General features: G+C 53.9%; 4 protein-coding genes across 4 annotated transcripts; 3 read left to right on the top strand and 1 right to left on the bottom strand.

Annotated features, from left to right (window-relative positions):
- The first annotated feature begins 990 nt into the window (after positions 1-990).
- Positions 991-3,682, top strand: NOP2 (rRNA (cytosine-C5-)-methyltransferase NOP2). The gene is made up of 6 exons (XM_076645136.1): positions 991-1,453; positions 1,539-1,644; positions 1,722-2,339; positions 2,406-2,697; positions 2,778-3,002; positions 3,165-3,682. The coding sequence occupies exons 1-6, from the start codon at positions 1,395-1,397 to the stop codon at positions 3,323-3,325; spliced, it is 1,461 nt and encodes a 486-aa protein (XP_076495950.1). The 5' UTR covers positions 991-1,394; the 3' UTR covers positions 3,326-3,682.
- Positions 3,683-7,771: 4,089 nt separating this feature from the next.
- BDY24DRAFT_391063 (uncharacterized protein) lies at positions 7,772-8,742 on the bottom strand. The gene is made up of 3 exons (XM_076640755.1): positions 8,576-8,742; positions 8,437-8,481; positions 7,772-8,372 (listed from the first exon to the last, which is right to left on the bottom strand). Exons 1-3 carry the CDS (start codon positions 8,638-8,640, stop codon positions 7,892-7,894), a joined length of 591 nt encoding a protein of 196 aa, XP_076495949.1. The 5' UTR covers positions 8,641-8,742; the 3' UTR covers positions 7,772-7,891.
- A 582-nt stretch (positions 8,743-9,324) lies between these two features.
- On the top strand, positions 9,325-12,633 carry BDY24DRAFT_341390 (SacI homology domain-containing protein; the record flags this gene model as incomplete). The annotated part of the gene is made up of 18 exons (XM_076637442.1): positions 9,325-9,402; positions 9,520-9,603; positions 9,703-9,805; positions 9,881-9,942; positions 10,015-10,051; positions 10,132-10,280; positions 10,358-10,452; positions 10,529-10,555; positions 10,635-10,772; positions 10,838-10,977; positions 11,043-11,115; positions 11,185-11,279; positions 11,366-11,485; positions 11,558-11,682; positions 11,754-11,818; positions 11,882-12,029; positions 12,099-12,467; positions 12,547-12,633. 18 exons carry the CDS (start codon positions 9,325-9,327, stop codon positions 12,631-12,633), a joined length of 1,995 nt encoding a protein of 664 aa, XP_076495948.1.
- A 363-nt stretch (positions 12,634-12,996) lies between these two features.
- Positions 12,997-16,579, top strand: BDY24DRAFT_391058 (uncharacterized protein). The gene is made up of 11 exons (XM_076640754.1): positions 12,997-13,093; positions 13,160-13,316; positions 13,407-13,479; positions 13,559-13,692; positions 13,803-13,846; positions 13,944-14,012; positions 14,104-14,252; positions 14,332-14,467; positions 14,548-14,560; positions 14,634-14,986; positions 15,118-16,579. Exons 2-11 carry the CDS (start codon positions 13,214-13,216, stop codon positions 16,288-16,290), a joined length of 2,247 nt encoding a protein of 748 aa, XP_076495947.1. The 5' UTR covers positions 12,997-13,093; positions 13,160-13,213; the 3' UTR covers positions 16,291-16,579.
- Positions 16,580-19,530: the final 2,951 nt, after the last annotated feature.

Below are 19,530 nucleotides of genomic sequence, written 5' to 3'. Positions count from 1 at the left end.
AAGAGCGCCGAGGCAGGTTTTCGCTACATCCTTTTCATGAACCCTGAACGAACCTACCCGCTCTCTTCCCACAGTTCTTCCCTTGACTGAAAGAGACCGGAAAAGCAAAAGGAAGACAACTTGAGAGACGCCTGCGCGGGAAGACTTTCAAGCTCACCTCTTCCTCCTCCTCCTTCCCTCCCAACTCTCACCCTCCCTCTCTCCCCTCCCCTCCTTTTCTTCCCCCCCCCTCCCACCCTACCTCCACTATGGGACGACGAGCTAAGAACAAGCAGGGACCTCCCCAAGCCATCGATCTTTCTATCCACTCTGCCAAACGTAAAGCGGATGGATACGTTCCTCGTTCGGGAGGAAAGAAGGTCAAGATTTCAGCCTCAGGCAAGAAGATCAAGGGCAAGCACGCTACGGTCTCGAGGGGGAAGGACAGAGTAGAGAAGGGTATGGGTGAGGATACCGACGAGGAGATGGAGGAGGAGGAGGACAAGGTTGAGGAGGTCAGGGAGACTAAGAAGGGGAAGGGGAAGGCTGCCGTTGCGGCTGAGGAGAGGTTAGTCTCTACTTCCTCCTGTATATTAGAGCGAGAGTGTGGAAGCTGACTACTATATGCGTTGGATTGTGTAGGTCCATGTTCGACGCTTACGACGACGACGAGGCTATGGGAGCTGGAGACTTCAACCTGGCTGGAGGGTGAGCTTTGACTTTTTCTTTCCCTTCCTTCCTCCCTTGTTTCTCCTCAAGCATGAGCTGATCATGTCGCTTCTTCTCACAGTGATGACGACGAGGGTATGCCTGTAAGTTACAGCTCAACAACCGGGAAAAAAGCTCAAAACCCGAGCTCGAGCTGACCTTTCCTCCTCAATCCCTCTCTTCGTGCTTCAGCGACCTCCTCCCCGAGAACTTCAGTTCTCTGATTCCGAGGAGGGTTCCGACGTGAGTCTCCTTTCCTACACTTCTCCATTCTTACCTGAACTCTCGCTGATCATCCCTCATCTTGTACTCTTTGATCTCTATAGCAAGGATCCGACGACGACGAGGACGGTCAACTCCCTCCCGGAGCCGACTCCCAGTTCGACCTCGATCAAGGAGACTTCCCTACCGACTCGGACGACGATGGACTCGACGCCAACTCGGAGGATCTTCAGTCTGGAGACGATACTTCTTCCGGAGCCGAGACCTCTGAGGACGAGGGAGAGGACGCCGCTGGACCTTCGAAGCCTCGAGTTCGAGCTGCTCCCGTCGATTCCGACGACGAGTTCACCACCAACATCGCTGGAGACGGAGACGACGACGACTTCGATGGGGAGGAGAGGTTCGAGCTGCCGAGTGTGGAGGAGAGGGAGGAGGAGAAGGTTCACGGAGTTGGAGAGGGAGGACTCAGGAAGGTCGAGAGGCGAATGGGAGAGATCGTTAGGATCTTGGGAGACTGGTCCAAGTGGGGTGGAAAGGACGGCAGGTGAGCCTTCTATCGACTTTTCAGGATTTGGGGAGTTTCGAGGTCGAAGAGTAGAAGCTGATCAGCCGTTTCTTCTTCGAATCAGGTCGCGAAACGACTACATGGAGCAGCTCGTCGCCGATATCGCTACCTACTACGGTTACAACGAGTTCCTCGCCGAGAAGCTCTTGCAGCTCTTCCCCGTTTCCGAGGTGCGTCTTCCTTCGCATTCCAGAGCTCTCGCATGGCTTGAGCTGACCTTCGACGCGCTTCCTTTCTTCCCTTTCAGGCCATCTCTTTCTTCGACGCCAACGAAACTCCTCGACCCGTCACCATCCGAACCAACACCCTTCGAACCCGTCGTCGAGATCTCGCTCAGGCTCTCATCAACCGAGGAGTCAACCTCGAGCCCATCGGAAAGTGGACCAAGGTCGGACTCCAGGTCTTCGAGAGTGCTGTCCCCATCGGTTCGTCTCTTCCTTGCTCCTCCCTTTCAGAACGCCATCTCCATACTGACCCTTCCTTCGCTTCTTTAGGTGCCACTCCCGAGTACCTCGCCGGTCACTACATGCTCCAGGCTGCTTCCTCCTTCCTCCCCGTCATCGCTCTCTCTCCTCAGCCCAACGAGCGAATCCTCGACATGGCTTCTGCCCCCGGAGGAAAGACCACCTACATCTCTGCCCTCCTCCAAAACACCGGTCTCGTCTTCGCCAACGACTCCAACAAGGCTCGAACCAAGTCGCTGACGGCCAACGTTCACCGACTCGGATGCAAGAACGTCGTTGTTTGCAACTACGACGGAAGGGAGTTCCCCAAGGTTATGGGAGGTTTCGATCGAGTGCTGTTGGATGCCCCCTGTAGTGGAACTGGAGTCATCAGTAAGGATGCGACCGTCAAGGTCAACAAGGTGCGTTCTGTCGCCTCTCTTCGTTCGAGACGCGTCGAGCTGACCTTTTCCCTCTTCCTTCTTCAGTCCGAACGAGACTTCCACCTCCTCTCCCACCTTCAAAAGCAGCTCCTCCTCTGCGCCATCGACTCCGTCAACCCCGACTCGGCTACTGGAGGATACGTCGTCTACTCGACATGTTCCGTCACCGTCGATGAGAACGAGGCCGTCGTCGATTACGCCCTCAGGAAGCGACCCAACGTCAAGCTCGTCGAGACCGGACTCGAGTTCGGAAGGGAGGGTTTCGGAAGCTTCCGAGGAAAGGACTTTGGAAGCAAGATGAAGTTGACCAGGCGATACTTCCCTCACGTTCACAACGGTGAGTCTCTCCCCCCTCTCTATTCTGCATCGTGCCTCGATCTCTCGTACTGACTCGGTTTCCCTTCATCTTTCTTTCAGTCGATGGATTCTACGTCGCCAAGTTCAAGGTCTCCCGAATGCCCAAGAAGACTCGAGCCGCTCTCGAGGCTGAGGCCGTCGACGCTGAACCCGCGGAGGAGGAGTTTGTTCCTTTGCCCACGTCGATCGAGGAGGAGGAGAAGACCGAGAAGATCAGGAAGGCCGAGGAGGAGGCCAACAAGGCTGTCAAGTTCGACGATGATGCGGATGCTGAGCTGATTGAGGGTGAGTCTTTCTTTTTCGACGCGTCTCTTCCTCTCTTCCCCTCCACTCTTTTCGCTCTCGACTTCCTCTCCCGATCTCCCATCCGCTCTCCCTATCTTCTCATCCCTCGCCTCAATCGAAACCCCTGCTCACTCTCGTTCTTCCCTCGTTCTCTTCTCTCAGACTCGAAACGTCGTCAACTCAAGGCGAAGGGAATCAAGGTGCCTACCCAGCAGCAAGCCGAGAGGAGGAAGGTCGAGCTCGCTTCCGGAACTGGGGAGCCTAAGCTTGAGAGGAAGGGTCCTCCAGCGAAGGTGGCTGGAAAGGGTGGAAAGAAGGCTTAAGAGCTCGATCTCGTTCTTTACCTCGTCTTCGTTCATTTTGCTTTCCCTTGCTACTTAGTTTCGCTCTCTTGCTCTCGATTTGCTTTGTTATCTCATTTCGTTGGGATCTGCATGTTTCTATCTTCTTCGGGAGGAACGAGAAGGTGGGGAGCGACGCGCCCGAGTTGAGTCGAGTCGCGTCGCCTGGTTTCGTCGTCAGGGGGGCAGGTGACCCCTCCTTTCTCAAAGGCTTGAACTTTACAGCTCTGCTATAGTCGAACTTCTTGTTCGAAGATTTTCCTCTCTTTTTGCTCGAAGAGGAGCGCAGCACTGCTTCACACGAGCTGACCCCTCTTCCCTCTTCACTTTCCCTCCTGACGTCCATCTTCTCCTTTGCCCCTTCTTTCTCTTTCTCCTCCTTTGGATCGAAGGTGGAAGATGGGGAGAGAGAAGAGAGCAAGCAAGGGAGGACGAAACGACTGAAATCGAATACAGGCGAGCTCGTTTCGTTTGGACCCAAACGGCCATCCTCTCTCTCCTTCTTTCTTCCTCCTCTCTTTTTCGCTCGATTCTCTTCCAATCTCGTCGTCTCCTTTTCTGTACGAGCAGAATTAGAGGCGAGAGATCGGATCGGGAGGTGAGGAAGAGAGGAGGAAGAGGAGAGGCGAATTGAGTCGTCGTTCTTTCCATCTCCTCTCCTTCGCACCCTCTCGTTCTTGGATTCGGCTGAGATGGGGCTCTTGCAGTCGTAGATCGTCTTCCTTTCGACGAAGACCTCCTTCTCGCTCTACTATCGAAGGGGGAGTGGGAAGGAGAGCTTTTTCAATGGCGAGGGGATTCGACGACTCCTCTGACATCTCTCTCTCTCCCTCTCTCTCTCTCTTCGCTCTTTCTCTCTTTCTCTGCTCTTCCAAAGCTTGGATGGGCTCTTGTAGTCGTACATCTCTTTGGTTCCGACAAAGTTCGTCCTCTCCTAGCCCTCCTAAGGGGGATGGGGAAGGAGAGACTTAGTCGAACACGAAGGGCGACTCCTCGGGCTCCCCTTCTTCCTCCCTCCTTTCTTCCATTTTTCGTCTTTCTCACGCTTGGATGGGCTCTTGGAGTCGTCTCTCTTCTATCAGACGACGACCTTCCTCTCTCTCTACCCTTGAAGGGGGCAGTCAAAGAAGAGGTCCGTCGAGCGCAGGAGAGGTTGACGACTCCTCGAGCTCCCCTTCCTCTCCTTTCTCTCTCTCTCTCTCTCTCTCTATCTATGCCGCTTAACTTGATCTCGATTCGTTTGAGCTGAGCTGGGCTCCTGCCGTACTGCTACACTGGATCGTCGAAGACCTTTCCTCCTTCTGGAGTCAAGATCTGCGTCGATCCAAAACGAGCTCCACTCCTCGAGTCCCCCTCGTCCGCTCTTTGCTCCCTTCTTCTCACCGTTTTTCTCTCGCCTCAGGCGGCCTAACCTAGATGACCTCCTGGAGTCGATGCTCTCTTCTTATGCCGACGAAGTCCTCCGAGGGAGAGAGGTCGAGAAGCAGTCGACTCCTCGAGCTTCGTCTTTGCTATCTTCGTCTTCTTCCTCCTCTCACCTGGCCTATATCTCAACACAGGAGTCTTGCAGTGACTGAAGTTCGTCCGCCGACGTACTTCCTCCCTCAGACCGGGTTGAAGCGCGTCGAGCTTCGAGCGACTCGGACTCGGTCCACTGCTCAATTCGAGTCTCGTTCTTGCCCTCTTCTTCTTCCTCTCTTTAAAGCTCGTCTCCCACAGACTCACCTGGCATAGGGTCCGATGTTCGTGGATGCCGCTCTCTTGCTCTGAGCTATCGACCTCCACCGTCTCGATCTTCCTCCAGGTGTGTCGGGACGAGATGACTTTCCTTTCCGCGTCCTTTCCTTCTCCTTTGGCTATTTTCTCGCAGAGTCATCTGAGATCATCTTCTTTCAATTCGTACCTGAGAGGATGGGTCTGTCCTCCAGGAGATTTTCCATCCTCTCGAACTTCGGAGCGACCCAGATGCATCGGACGACTTTGCTCTAGGCTACCCTCTCTTCTTCCTCTTCCTTTGTCCTTTGAAAAGAAAGGTGCGTGGATACACCTGACGGAGAGATCAACAGACGCACACTCTTCTCTACTCAGCTCTGTAGGGGTTCTATGTGTCGGCTTGGTCTCGGAATCAGGCGCGTTGTCGAGCAGTTTCGAATCAGTTCGTTTCTCTTTCCATTTGGAAGTCAACCATCTGAGTCTCGTTTCGTCTATCTCTTGCATGCTGGGTTTCGCGGAGAGATCGTTACTCGGGAGAACCACCTCTCTCCGCTCGAGCTCGAGGATCAGGAGTCTTTGACGGTGACGGACCTTTGTTTCCTCTCCTCTTCTCCTCCTTTGTCTCATTTCATTCCTGAGAACTCGAAATGCACCTGGATCGTTGAGAAGCTGCACGAAATTGATTCTCCAACATGTTTGGAAGTCTACTTTGGCTTTTCGCACCGGATTCAGGCATTTCTCGAGCGCTCGACGCGTCTACTTCATCTTTCTTCCCTTCGCCCTGGATGATCTTCGATGGCTGTCTTTCGACTCTCTTGTCGGTTGAGTTGTATGGGAAGAAGCTTCAGGCCTCTGAAGGACGCTTCCCGGATCTGCTCTTCTCATCAGGAGTCTCGAACGACGCGTTCATTTCGTCTCCGTTGTTTCCCTCTTTTTTGGGGGCATATCTTCTCAGCTGTCACCTGGTTCCAACATGCGAACGAGGAAGGACCTCTTTGTGTTTTGCTCGAGCTCAGCAGAGGGATCCTCGCTCGCGTCCTCGCTAGGTCTAGGTGTTTCTGAGAAAGACAACGACGCACGCCTCGTTTTCCTCCATTTTTCCTTCCTTCTCCTCCTCTCTGTCTGACACTTCATCCTCGACTTTCAATTCATTTGAGGAATGGGTTCCGAGGATGGAACGCTTCTCGCAAAGCAGCTCCTATCTCTCTCAACCTTCGGCTCAAGTGTCTTGGACGTCGGCTTTGACGACGCGTCTCGTTCCTTTCTCCCACTTTGTCTCCCTCCTATCACTTTTTCTCACCCTGAGGCAGGCATTCTCGTGCAGTGTTGAGTTCGAATCGATGCAAGTGTTGCACTCGCAGCATCTTCATCGACGATAAACTCGTCGGGCCAAGAGTCAGCGGATGCGAGGGTTGGTTCATCGACGTGGGAGTTTCTCTGTCTCGTTTTCGCCCATCGTCCAAGACAGGGCGAGCAGCTGTAGGTGACCTGGCTATCACTGTCCGCCGTTCTACTGATATCTTGACGATGGGAGTCAGTCGGTAGTCGGACATTCTTTTGTTTTGACATCACGACGCGTCGAGTCCAAGACGTGTCGGCTCTTCCCTTCTCTTCGCCTTGACCGCCACTTGACGTTGTATCTTCTTCTCAGTGGGCTGGTCCCGAGGAAGAGCCTCTTTGTCAATAGCTGGCTCTTCCTTCTCGTCTCTCACGCACAGGAGTTTTTCCGCGACGACCGTCTCTTTCGCTCTTTCCTTTCTATCTTTTGGTTTCTTCGGTCTAGTCCTCTGTAGCGGTGGCCTTCGTACCGAGAATTGAGCTTCCGCACAAGCTGGTGATCCTCGGGGATGCTCCTTCTCTTGAGAAGTCAAAAAGAGACGTGACGCGAGTCTTGATCGACTTTTTCTCTCCTTCGTCCCGTCCCTCACTGATCTTCTGCGTTCTTCATGGGACAGAGGAGGAAGACCTGTAAGGTATCCCTCGCGGTTGACTCCCCCTTTGGTCTCGGAGAGATCAGGAGTTTTTGGCGGGTGCGTCCTTCCTCTCCGTCTTCACTTTCGTTCTGGGTTCGATCTCTGCTTCTTCACCTCTGTCGTTCACCCATCGTGGTGGATATCGCTTAATCTGCTGAGTCCACCGCGCGGTTCGAATCATTCAGGTGTTGAACAAGGGAATCGGAGATACGACGCGTCGCTCTTTCTTCATTTCTGATACCATACGTTCCTTACAAAGATTGGAGTTCACCATAGCCGAGTTCGGTTCGGAGTGGTTTTCGAGAGCTGGCTATCAATAGACCAGCTCTCGATTTCCTCGGAGCCTAACTCCCGTGTTGGTTTCTGTGCGACGCGTCTCTCTTTCACGTCGATCAAAGCTCGTCGACGTTCTCCCTCTCAGCAGGCGTGACTTTCTCGGCCTCTTTCTCACATCTCCAGGACCTACTTCTCAGGCTCTTCTGACTTCTCATTCTTTTCGTTCGAACCTGATAGGTTTCTTGTTGAATGGGAGTCAGTGTCGATGAGGGTTGATCTCTACGCGTCTCGCTTCCCTTCCCTTTCCCCGTTGTCCTGTTTGTTTATGTCTCCCGACCTCTACCTTGTCCGTAGCCGATACAAGACCTTCGCAATATCAATGGTATTAAGGACCTTCATCGAGAAAATCTTGCTCATTAACGGTCGCTAAGGAACTCACCGCTGACGTCGAGAGCGCAACCAAACTCCCCGACCTCCTTGCGTCCAACTTCCATCTCTCTCTCCCTCTTTCACTTCCCCAATCTCTCAGCTATCCAGTCTCCGCTCCCCTGCAGATCTTGACTCGATCTCCAACCGAGTTAGCTTTCTACTGTCTTCGCCCTTCCAGCCTCCTCTTGGACTCGCCTGAGCTCCCACCTCTTTCCCCACCCCTTGATCGCTCCCTCCTCCTCCTCCTCCTCCTCTTCCTTCGATGCCTCCGAAACTTCTCACCAAATCCCGACCCACCTCCTCCCACAGCCCTATCCACGGACTCCCACCTTCTCTCCAAGTACCTCCCGGTCCTCCTCAAGCTGTTCATCGATCGTTGCTGGTGTCTTGCTCGCGAGAAGGGCTGATCGTACGAGCTGCCAACAGCGCAGGAGGACCAGGAAGGAAGGCTGGGAAGGGAGCCTTCAGGATAGGATGGGGAGTGAAAGGGAAGGTGGAGGAGATCAAGGGAGAGGAGTCTGTAGCAGAAGAGTCTACGGGGGAGGAGGAAGGGAAGGATCTCAACGAGGAGGAGGAGGAGAGGGAGGAGGTCGAGGTTGAGGTGAAGGGGCTCTTGGGGATTCTTCGTCTTTGGAACGGTGAGTTCGTTCTTCGAATTGGAAGCACCTACAGGAGGAGCTGACTATCGCGTATACATTTCAGCTGCCTACCTTCTCGTGATCGTTGATCCCAAATCCATCGGTGCTTGTGCGTTTCTACTCCCTCCCCTCCCTTCCGCTCGAGCTCGAGCTCAACAGCCCTCCTCCTCTCGAGCTCACTCCTTTCTCCCTCCCTTCCTCAGTCCCAACTCCCAATCACGAAATCTACTCCCTCACCAATGTCAAAGCTATCCATCTCACTCCTCATCTCGCTGAAAAAGCCCTCCTCGCCCTTCGACGTTCAGCCAAAGCACCCCCTCCTCCTCCCTCCTCCTCCTCCTCTCAGCCCTCGACCGACCCTGCTCCCGACGACTCAGATCTCGACGACGCAGCTCGGTCAGCGTCTGGAGTACGATGGGGAGAGGTAGTCACTCCTGGGAACGAAACGGGAGTCGAGAGCTCGAGCGAAGAGGAGGACGAAGACGAGGAAGAGGAGGAGGAGGAAAGAGAGGATGGATCGTACAGCTCCCTCAACAAATCCTTGACGCCGGAGAAGAAGAAGAAGAAGATCAACCTCAACCCTTTCTTCAAATGGAACCCTTTCGTCCCCAAACCTACCACTGCCGTTTCTTCCAACCTACTCCATCCTACTCCTGCCACAACGACCGATCCTCTCGCTCTCCCCGACGTTCTCCCACCTCCGTCCTCTCCAACTCCCTCGGACCCTCCCATCCCTCTCGTCCCTTCTTCTCTCACCCTCCCCGTATCTCTATCCACGTCGGCTCCTCCTCCAGGCACCTCAAGCTCAACAGCTAACGCTACCCGCTCCCATCTCGAAACCAAGATCCTCACCTCCCTCATCACCCTCTTCACGTCCGGCCAGATGTTTTTCTCCTACAACCACGACATCACCAACTCGCTCGCTGCGAAGAACCAGAGGGGAGGGGTAGATATGATCCCGTTGTGGAGAAGGGTGGATAGGAGGTTCTGGTGGAACGAGTGGTTGGGGAGGGAGTTGATTGATGCTGGTGTGAGTCCGCGTCTCTTCGTTTTTTTTTTCTTTTTTCTTTCTCCGCCTCTCGCTTCGATGGTTCACTACAAACGAACACGCATGCTGATAGAGCTGTGGTCTTGTCTCGCTTTCCAGCTCCACCCCTTCGTTCTTCCAGTGATGCAAGGCTGGGTTCAAATCTCGACTCTTCACGTCCCACGCGCCATCGCTCCTCCTCCCGTTCCTCCCTCCTCCTCCACGCTATCGCCTCCGGAACCAGCAGCTTCTTCGAACTCCTCATCGACCGCTTTGATTGTTCCGCCGGAGGAGGAGGAGGAGACAGGGCCGGAATCTAGCGTTGAGTACGAGACGGTTCCGGTCGAGTTCATCGTCATTTCGAGGAGAAGTCGAGATCGGGCTGGGTTGAGGTATCAGAGACGAGGTGAGCGTTTCCTTCGGGATTTTTCGAGTGATCCTAGTCACAGTTACTCACCACGGGACTGTCTTCGGTTGTCAGGTCTCGACGACGAGGGAAACGTCGCCAATTTCGTTGAATCAGAGATGATAGTTAGGGCACAGGTTCGTCCTCCTTGCTCTTTTATCTTCCCTCATCATCACATCCCTGACCTCTCCCATCCTCTCTTCAAACAGTCGCACGTCTTCTCCCACGTCCAAACTCGAGGATCCAGTTCGTCTCCATCCTTTCTTCGGCTTTTCAGTCGCGTCGCTTGAACTGACTCCCTCTCCTCCTCTTCCCTCGTCTGGCAGTCCCTCTCTTCTGGTCCCAATCACCCTACTCGACAACCTCCAACGCCTACGCTCTCAAACCTGCTCCGGTGCTCGATCGACCACTGCCCATCGCGAGAGGTCCCATGGCAGTTCATTTCGATTTCCTGAAGGAGAAGTATGGAGATCAGGTCAGTGTCTCTCTCTCTGCTCGACGACGTGTTCTGAGCGCAGGCTGACTAGGCTGCTGTTGTATGCGACTTCACAGACTGTGATCAACCTGAGCGAGGCGACTGGGAAGGAAGCTCTGGTGACGAAGGGGTTCGAGGAGGTTTTGTTGGGGTTGAAGAGGACGGATGTTGAGTGAGTTTTCCTTTCTCATTCCTTTCGACATGGGACCTACGCTGACAAGCTTACACTCGATGTGCATCTCTCACAGCTACCAAGAATTCGACTTCCATCACGAGTGAGTCTCCATCAACATCTTGCGTCGCCGTCCGTTCGTCTCGAACTGACGCGTCGCTCGTTTTTTTATTCATTCCCAGGTGCAAGGGCATGAAGTTCGAGAACGTTTCAATCCTGATCGATCGTCTGAACGACACCTTCCTCAAGCAAAGCTACTTCGAAGCCGGTGGACCTGACTCGCAGAAGCTACAGTCTCAGAACGGAGCGTTCCGAACCAAGTGAGTTCGTTTCGACGTCGAGCTCCTTCGAGTTGGTCGACTGATCGATGTCCTTCTTCGAACAGCTGCATCGACTGCCTGGATCGAACGAACGTCGTTCAGTCAGCTCTCGCTCGGCACGTCCTTGGGATCCAACTCGCTTCGATCGGTCTCGTTCAGACCGCCGATTCGCCTCCGTCGGACATCGAGACTGTTTTCAACGATGGTGAGCTGCTAGACTCTTCCACGCCTTCAATCCTCGAGCTGACTTGCGTTTCTTCTTCTCTTCAGTCTGGGCCAACAACGGAGATGCGATCAGTAGATGCTACGCTGGAACGTCGGCCTTGAAGGGAGACTTCACGAGGTGAGTCGAGTCGTTCTCGTTCTCTCTTCAAACGCTCGAAGCTGAGGTCTCTTTCCTCGTTTCTTGCAGGACTGGGAAGCGAAACCTCCAAGGAATGATCAACGATGGACTCAACTCGATCTCAAGGATGTACACGTCTGCCTTCTCGGACTTCTTCAGCCAAGGTGAGTCCCGCGCTCGTTCTTCGACCGCTCTTCTTTTCGACGCGTCGCTGACTTATCCCTCGTCCTCCTCCCTGCTCCCTTCATAGCCGTCATCTCCTTCATGCTCGGTCAACGGTCTCTCGCCGTCTTTACAGAGTTTGTGGAGAAGCTTCAGGTCGCCGAGCCTGCGAACCTTCTTCGGCTCGCCGTCGTTCGGTCGGAAGCCAGTTCGTCCTCTCTTTCTTTCTCCTTCTTCTCACGAAATCTTCGACTGACGTTTCGCCTTCTTTTTTTTTCAGTTGAGACCTGCTCTGCGAGAGTGATAAGTGAAGGGGAGACTCGTCAAGCTGGGTGGACGTTGTTTGCTCCTACAGAGATGGGAGTCACGGGAGGTCAACAATTCGAGGAAAAGGTTTTGCTGCTTGTGAGTTCCAACGCGCTCGACGAAGGTTTTCTTCGACCCTCTCTGACGGTACCGCCGTCTTACCTTCTCAGACTGCCAAAGCTCTCTACGTCGCTCGCTACGATTACGAGCTCGAGAAAGTCGTTGGGTTCACGAGGTGAGTTTCTCGACGCGTCGTTTCTTCGAACCGCGACTCACTCTCGTTTTTTACTGTATTTAGGATCCCTCTCGGAAACGTTGTCTCTCTTCAGAAGGGAGTCTACATCCTCTCGCCTCTTCAAGAAGCAGGTCAGGATCCCGAGGAGAACTATGGCTTCAAGATCTCGTTCCGAGGGTCGGACGACGAGACTCGTTTGGCTTCTTACTCGGTTCGTCCCGTCCTTTCCTTCTTTCCTTTTCACTTTCACTGACGAGAAACCTATTTTCCTACTCTTCAGATGCGCAACCAAATCGAACCCACCCCCTCCACCTCCCCAACCAAACCGCGTCCCAAATCCTCCCTCCGTCCACTCCTCCTCTCCTCCTCTCCCAAACCCCAACCCGCCTCCATCCTCACCAACGACTCCCTCGATCCCTCCTCGGATGAAATCAAGTTCTTCGCCTTCAAAGCCATCCCTCGAGACGTCGTCTTGCACGGTCGAGAACTCTCGGTGGATCGAGAAGACGCCGGAGGAGGACAAGGAGACGAGAAGACGTGTCATGAGGTGGTGAATGGGATTGTGACGAGGATTAGAGTGCTTTGCTCGGATGCGGGGAGTGGATGGGATGGGGTTGATGGGTTGGGTGGGAAGTTCTTGAGGGAGGAGGTGAGTGCGAACGAGGAGACGGGACGAAGGAGGAGAACGACGGAACTGACTCTTCGGGTTTCTGTTTTCGTTCTCGAAGGCCATTATCAGTCTTGCGGAGGCTCAGAGCAACACGCCGTTCCTAGCGAGGATTGAGCATGGAGTAAAGAGGTGGTTGTGGCTCTGAGGAGCGGTGGTTTCCTCGTTTGTTTTCGTTTGATCTCAGTTTCGTTATTTGTTCTTCTTTGACTGCTAGATATACCCCTCTATAGTGATTTTCCTACACATTTATTTCACGATGACTTGGATATCTATGCAGCTCCAGTCTCGCTTGAGCCTTGCAACGAGAGAGGAGGAAGACAACGCGACGCGCCCTCTTCAACTTCCGAACCGAACCGCTGCGTTCCTGAGCGAAGCTGGGTTTTTGCAAGACGGCGAGAGTTAAGTTCTCCAGGATCGTTGGGCTGATCTCTGTAGGAGAAATATTTCCCGAGAGAAAATAGGGACGCGTCTTTTTGAGCCCGAAAAGGAAGGTCGAGCTTCGAGCTCCTCCTCCTCCCTCCTTCCTCCACACCCCTCACGTTCACCTTCACCTCCCCTCCCCTCTTCTTCTCGGCTCTTTCTCGCCCGCACCCTCCCTCTCAGAGGTGAGTAACTCATTGTCTTGTCACTGAGCAAATCTTCACCCTCTCTGACCTTGCCTCTGTTTCCAGAAGCTTCCCTTTCCCTTCCACCCTTCTCCCCTCCCACCTGCTCGCCCTCAAACCATGCCTCTCGTCGAAGGAGAAGTCTGCCTGTTTGCTGAGCTTCGTCTACGAAGGCAAGGAGGAGAATCTGTACCTGTGAAGGAGCATCATTGCGAAGTGACGGGTGAGTTCGAGGATATGACCTCCCTTCTCCTCCCTCAGAGCTCACAGATTCTGACCTTTCCCTCGATGCTTTTTTTTCTTTTTCTTTTAGATATCGCCGATACTTGGACGTGCACTACGTGGATCGACTTGGCAGGAGAGGAAACGGATAGTATCGAATACGAGTGAGCTCGAACCTTTCCTTCTCTCTTCTCCTTCTTCCTTCTCGAGCTCACCACGCGCGTCTCTTTTCTCTTCCTCCAGCGTCCACTGGGAAGATCGTGCTCCTGTTCCTCGTGGATCCAAAGGGAGACTCGTCGTCGATGGAGAACCTGTAGGAACGAGGTATATCAACCCGGACAAGGAGGGAGATTACAAAGGAATCGTCGATTATCACCGTGAGTCGCTCCCGTCCGTCGAAAGGAAGAGTTGCTTGCTGCTGCTGCTGCTGCTTCAGAGGAGTCCCACGAGAGAAGCTGACTGAGAAGGTATACTTTGTAACCTCCAGGAATGGACGAGATGCACTGTGCTAGACTCGAGTTTGCAAAGATCGTGAGCTCGTTTCCTTCCTCCTCCTTCTCTCCCTCTCGTTCGTCTCTCGAGAAGTTGAAGCTCAAAATGCTGACTATGTCTCCTTCTCGGCTAAAAGCAAGTCACCAACGACGTTGGACCCAGCGTTCGACAGCTTACTCCCATGGCTGGAACCGTCAAACTCGAGGTCAGCATCGAGCTCGCACGACCTCCTTCTCCTCCTCTCCTTCCCTTTCCTGCATTCTGACTTCCAACCCTCCTCCTCCTCGTTCTCGCAGATTGAGCTCGGATGGTTCGTCCCGGAAACTCGATCTTTCAGTGGAGCGTTCAAACGAATCAACTCGGAGCATCCTCTCTTCGACGCTCGTCCTGTCAACGCTCAAGAGGTCGAGGAGAACGCCATCAAGGGACTCACTCACACCTCAAAGTCCGTCCCTTCCTTCCTCCTGCTTCTCAGCTCCATCCTTCGAGGGAGGCTGATATCTAGTGTTTTGATCGCCTTGCAGATTCGGGACCATCTTTGCTCGACCGTTCCCTGCAAGCCTAGAGCCCAAACCCAAGTTCGTCGTCGCTCCTCCTCCCTTTCGAAACGGTTTCAACGGGGGAGAGTCGAGGAGGCCGTTCGCTGAGTTCTTCTGGATCGTGAGTTGTTTTCTTTCTTGCATATTCGTGCTCGTCTCGGCTCAACTGACCTTCTCGCTCGTTGTCTCTCGTTCCTTTAGGTCGGCAAACCAGGTCCGTTTCCCTCGTCCCTTGATGACCTCGAGCTCAACCTTCGACTTACCCTCCCCTCTTTTTGCTCCATCAGATCATCTCGACAACGCTCCCCAGAACCCAGTCAACATGGCTATGAAGACTGACAATGGACAGGATCAGTTCAACCCTTATGGAAGCGACTACAACCACCAGTACCCCGAAGCTCAACCGATGTTCGTTCCTCCTCAAGTCGATCGAGCGCGATCGCTCTCTCAAACTCCCTTCAACCAAACTCCTCCTCCTCCCTCGTCGTACAACTATCAGAACGGAAACGGACGAGCTCAGAGCTCTCAGCCCGACGGAGGATGGGGAGGAGGAACGCCAGTCGCAAGTGGGAGTGGAGGACATGGTCAGAACGGAGGAGCTGCTTGGGAGACGTTGAAGGAGGAGCCTTCGGATGTCAAGGTGAGTTGCTTCCCTCTCGCTTTCGTTTTTGGGGTTGGGCTGTTTAGGAAGAAAAGCTGTGACGAAAAGGAAGATGCTGAGCTCACGCTGACGTCCCTCCTCCCTTCGTCCCTCGTCGCGTCCTCCTTTAGCCTGCCGCCGTCAACCCCAGCATCTGGACCAACACCAACCTTACCGCCATCGATCTCACTCTCGACGAAGACGACGACGACGATGACGACGAAGTCGAGGACGTCGTGATGACTTCAGGAGTTCCCTCCCGTTCAGCAGGAATCGCCGCCGCTCGTCCACCCTCCCAAACAGCCTCCCTTCCTCCTCCCTCCGAAGCAGGAGAGTCCGTTCGATCAGGCCAAACGACAGGAACCAATGGACGACTCTACCCTCCTCAGGAAGACTGGCTCGCTCCCGCTTCAACCACCAACACCTCCTCGACCGTCGATCCCGACTTCCCTGCTCTCTCCTCCAACTCCACCTCCGCTCGATCCTCCTCAGCCCAACCTCAAGCTCAGAAGAAGACCATCCCAGCTCAGTACAAGGTCCCCAACTCCCCAGCAACGTCCAAACGAGCCCAATCCGAGGCTTTCTACGCTCCAACCTCCCCGGAAACCTCCTCGGAAATCGAACAGACGATCCTCAAACGACCTCGAGTCGACAGCGAAGCCTCTCGAACGGCCGTCTCGGACTCGGGAGCTGGAGTAGAGTCGGTCTTTGGAGGAGGAGGATCGTCGTCGCAGTGGGGAGGAGCCGAGTCGACAGCTGCTAGCTCTCAGGCGGGTGATCAGGAGAGACCTTGGGAGTTCCAGAAGAGCAAGAAACAGAAGCAGCCTCCCTCGAACGGGAACGGGAACGGGAACGGACACGCCAAACCTACCTCCTACGCTTCCTCCGTCGCCTCGACGTCCAACTCAGGCAAACGACCTCTCAAACTCCCCAAAGCTCCCCTCGTCGCTCCCGGTCATACCCATCCTCACGATCTAGAGGACGGAGAGGAGGAAGAACCCGCGTTCGAGTTCGAAGGAGGTCAGGTGGTTTCCTCCACATCTTCAACTCCAGCACCGGGAGGAGTGCTGGCTCAAGCTGAAGCGGCCAGGAGGAACGCCGAGGAGAAGAACCGAGCGAGTGGGAGGAGTTCGGCGACGGGAGGAGGAGCGGGAGGAAGTGTCGGGGTGGGAGGAAAGAAGGTTGTGGGTGCGCCCGGATGGAGCGTGGTTGGGAATGCGGAGGAGGTGAGGAGGAAGGCTGCACTGGAGGAGAGGAGGAGGAAGGAAGCGAAGGAGAGGGATGATGGTGGATGGGGGATTTGAGAGGAGGAAGACGACGCGTCGAGGTGTCTTTCTCTTCGCTCGTTTGCTCTGAGACTTTTTTTTCGCACGTTTCTTCGTTCAGCTTTGCTACACTTTGTTTCCCTTTCATTCAACTTCACCTTTCGTTCTTTCCTTCGCCTCTTTCCCTCCTGCGCTTCGTTTTTCCATGCTCTTTCCGTTCATTCCTCAGCGTCTCACTTTGCTTTTCCTCCTTGCGATTCCGAGCCCTCTCTCGCTCTTCGCTCTCCCTTTTTCGCTTTACTTCATTCAATTCAATCCGTTACGTCAATTCGTTGATTTTCGAGACTAGAGAGGAGGAAGACAAGGAACGAAAAGCGAGAGGGAGAGAGAGAAGCGAGAAGCGACGAGCCTGAAACTCATCGACACTGGCTTCCATCCCGCCAAGCTCACTTCAGGTTGGAACGAGAAGGATGAGGCCTCAGAGGAGCCTAAGAGGGAGGTCCTGGAGATGTGAGAAAGAGGTCGAGAAAGTCACGCCGGCTGAGAGGAGAAACGACGACGAGCTTTGATCGACGTGACTGATCTTCAACGATACTTCAAAAGAAAACTACTGAAAGTGAGGGAGAGGCACCATCCGGAAGAACTAAAAAGTGAAGAACCTCCTGGCAAGAAAGAGCGAAAGGAAAGAGAGACGCGTTGCACAGAAACCAACACGGGAGTTGGGCTTCGAAATGATTGAGAGCTGATCTACTAGAAACTAGATCTCGAAGGGTTCCGAAGACCCATCTCGACTGGGTTGGGTTCTAATCTTTAGAAGGAATACACCGTGACAGAAATATAAAAAGGGGCGACGCGTCGTGTCTCCAGTCCCTTGTTCAACACCTGAATGATTCGAACCGCGCGGTGGACTCAGAATATTAAGCTATATCCACCACGACGGGGGAAAGACAGAGGTGAAGAAGCAGAGATCGAACCCAGAACGTAAGAGAAGACGAAGAAAGAGGACGGACGCACCCGACCAAACTTCTGATCTCTCCGAGACCAAAGGGGGAGTCAACGGCGAGGGATGCCTCACAGTTCCTCCTCCTCTATCCCATGAAGAACGCAGAAGATCAGTGAGGGACGGGACGAAGGAGAGAAAAGGTCGATCAAGGTTCAAGACACGCGTTGCGTCTCTCCTCGACTTCTCAAGCGAAGGAGCATTTCCGAGGATCATCAGCTTGTGTGGAAGCTCGATCCTCGGTACTAATCCATCCTCTACAGATGAATAGAGAGAAGCAGCCATAAAGCAGATAGGAGGAGAGTGGAGAAGGAAAGAACGGAACGGTCGTCGCGGAAAAACTCCTGAGCGTGAGATGCGAGAAGGAAGAGCCAGCTATTGACAAAGAGGCTCTTCCTCGGGACTAGCCCACTGAGAAGAAAATGCAACGTCAAGCAGCGGTAAAGGCGAAGAGAAGGGAAGAGCCGACGCGTTGAGTCGAAGACGAGTCGGCTAAAAATCCAGAGGTGTCTCCAGTTGACTCCCAATGTCCATCAAACAAAGTAGCACGTCCCGCAGTCAAACTTGTGTTCTGAGGGGGTGCTTACTTCACCCTGGACGATGGCAGAAGGCGAGAGAAACAACCTCTCACGTCGATAAACCCACCCTCGCGTCCGCTGACTCTTGACCCGACGAGCCTGTCGTCGATGAAGATGCTGCAAGCGCAACACGTGCATCGATACAATCCAGTCTGGCCACGAGAAAGCCTGCCTCAGGGTGAGAAAAAGTGATGGCAGGGAGACAAAGTGGGAGAACGGAACGAGACGCGTCGTCAAAGCCGACGTCCAAAACACTTGAGCCGAAGGTTGAGAGAGGTAGGAGCTGCTTTGCGAGAAGCGTTCCATCTTCATAACCAAACCTTCAAATGAATTGAAAGTCGAGGATGAAGCGTCAGGCAGAGAGGAAGAGAAGGAAGGGAAAACTGAAAAAAAACGTGGCGTACGTCGTTGTCTTTCACAGAAACACCTAGACCGAGTAAGGACGCGAGCGGGGATCCCTCTGCTGAGCTCGAGCAAAACACAAAGGGGTCCTCCTCTCCTCACCATGGAACTAGGTGACAGCTGAGAAGATATGCCCCCAAAAAAGAGGGAAACAACGGAGACGAAATGAACGCGTCGTTCGAGACTCCTGACGACGAGAGCAGCTCCGGGAAGCCTCCTTCAGAGGCCTGAAGCTTCTTCCCATCCAACTCAACCGACCAGAGAGTCGAACGACAGCCATCGAAGATCATCGAGAGCGAAGGGAACAAAGACGAAGCAGACGCGTCGAGCGCTCGAGAAACGCCTGAATCCGGTGCGAAGAGCCGAAGTAGACTTCCAAACATGTTGGAGAAACAATTTCGTGCAGCTTCTCAACGACACGGGTGGACTTCAAGCTCTCAGGAACGACATGAGACAAAGGAGGAGAAGAGGAGAGGAAACGGAGGTCAGTCACCGTCGAAGACTCCTGATCCTCGAGCTCGAGCGGAGAGAGGAAATTCTCCCGAGTAACGATCTCTCCGTCGAACTCGGCGGCCGTCAACAGATAGACGAAGTGAGATTCAGATGGTTGACTTCAAAAGGGAAAGGGAAACGAACTGATTCGAAACTGCTCGACGACGCGCCTGATTCTTGGACGAAGCCGACGCAGGGAAGGAACCCCCTAGAGAGCTGGTAGAGCGCAACATACGACATCAAGCTCAGGACATACGTGTCTAGGAGCAGCTTTGCGTGAAAGGGAACGAAAGAGGAAAAGAGGAAAGACGAAGCCTTGAGCAAAGTCGTCCGACACGTCTGAGTCGCTCCGAAGTTCGGAGAGAATGGAAGATTTCGTGGAGGACAGACCCATCCTCTCTAGAAGGAAGCGAAGAAATATGATCTCAGATGAATCTTCGAGAAAATAGCCAAAGCAGAAGATCGAGACGGTGGAGGTCGATACCCTAGAGCAAGAGAGCGGCATCCACGAAGATCGCGCCCTATGCCAGGTGAGTATGTGGGAGAGAAGAAGTAAAGAGAGGAAGAAGAAGAGGGCAAGAACGAGACTCGAATCGAGCAGTGGACCGAGTCGTTCAAACTCGACGCGCTTCGACCCGGTCTGAGGGAGGAAGGACGTCGGCGGACGAACTTCATTTACTGCAAGACTCCTGTGTTGAGATATAGGCGAGGTGAGAGGAGGAAGAAGACGAAGATAGCAAAGATGAAGCTCGAGGAGTCGAGCGTCTGATTCCTAGTCTACGAAGCTCTCCCTCTCTCGCGGTGGAA

The sequence above is a fragment of the Mrakia frigida genome (assembly GCF_051309035.1).
Source record: "Mrakia frigida strain ATCC 22029 unplaced genomic scaffold BDY24scaffold_18, whole genome shotgun sequence".
NCBI classification, from domain to species: Eukaryota; Fungi; Basidiomycota; class Tremellomycetes; order Cystofilobasidiales; family Mrakiaceae; genus Mrakia; species Mrakia frigida.
This window is presented reverse-complemented; position numbering and strand designations above follow the sequence as displayed.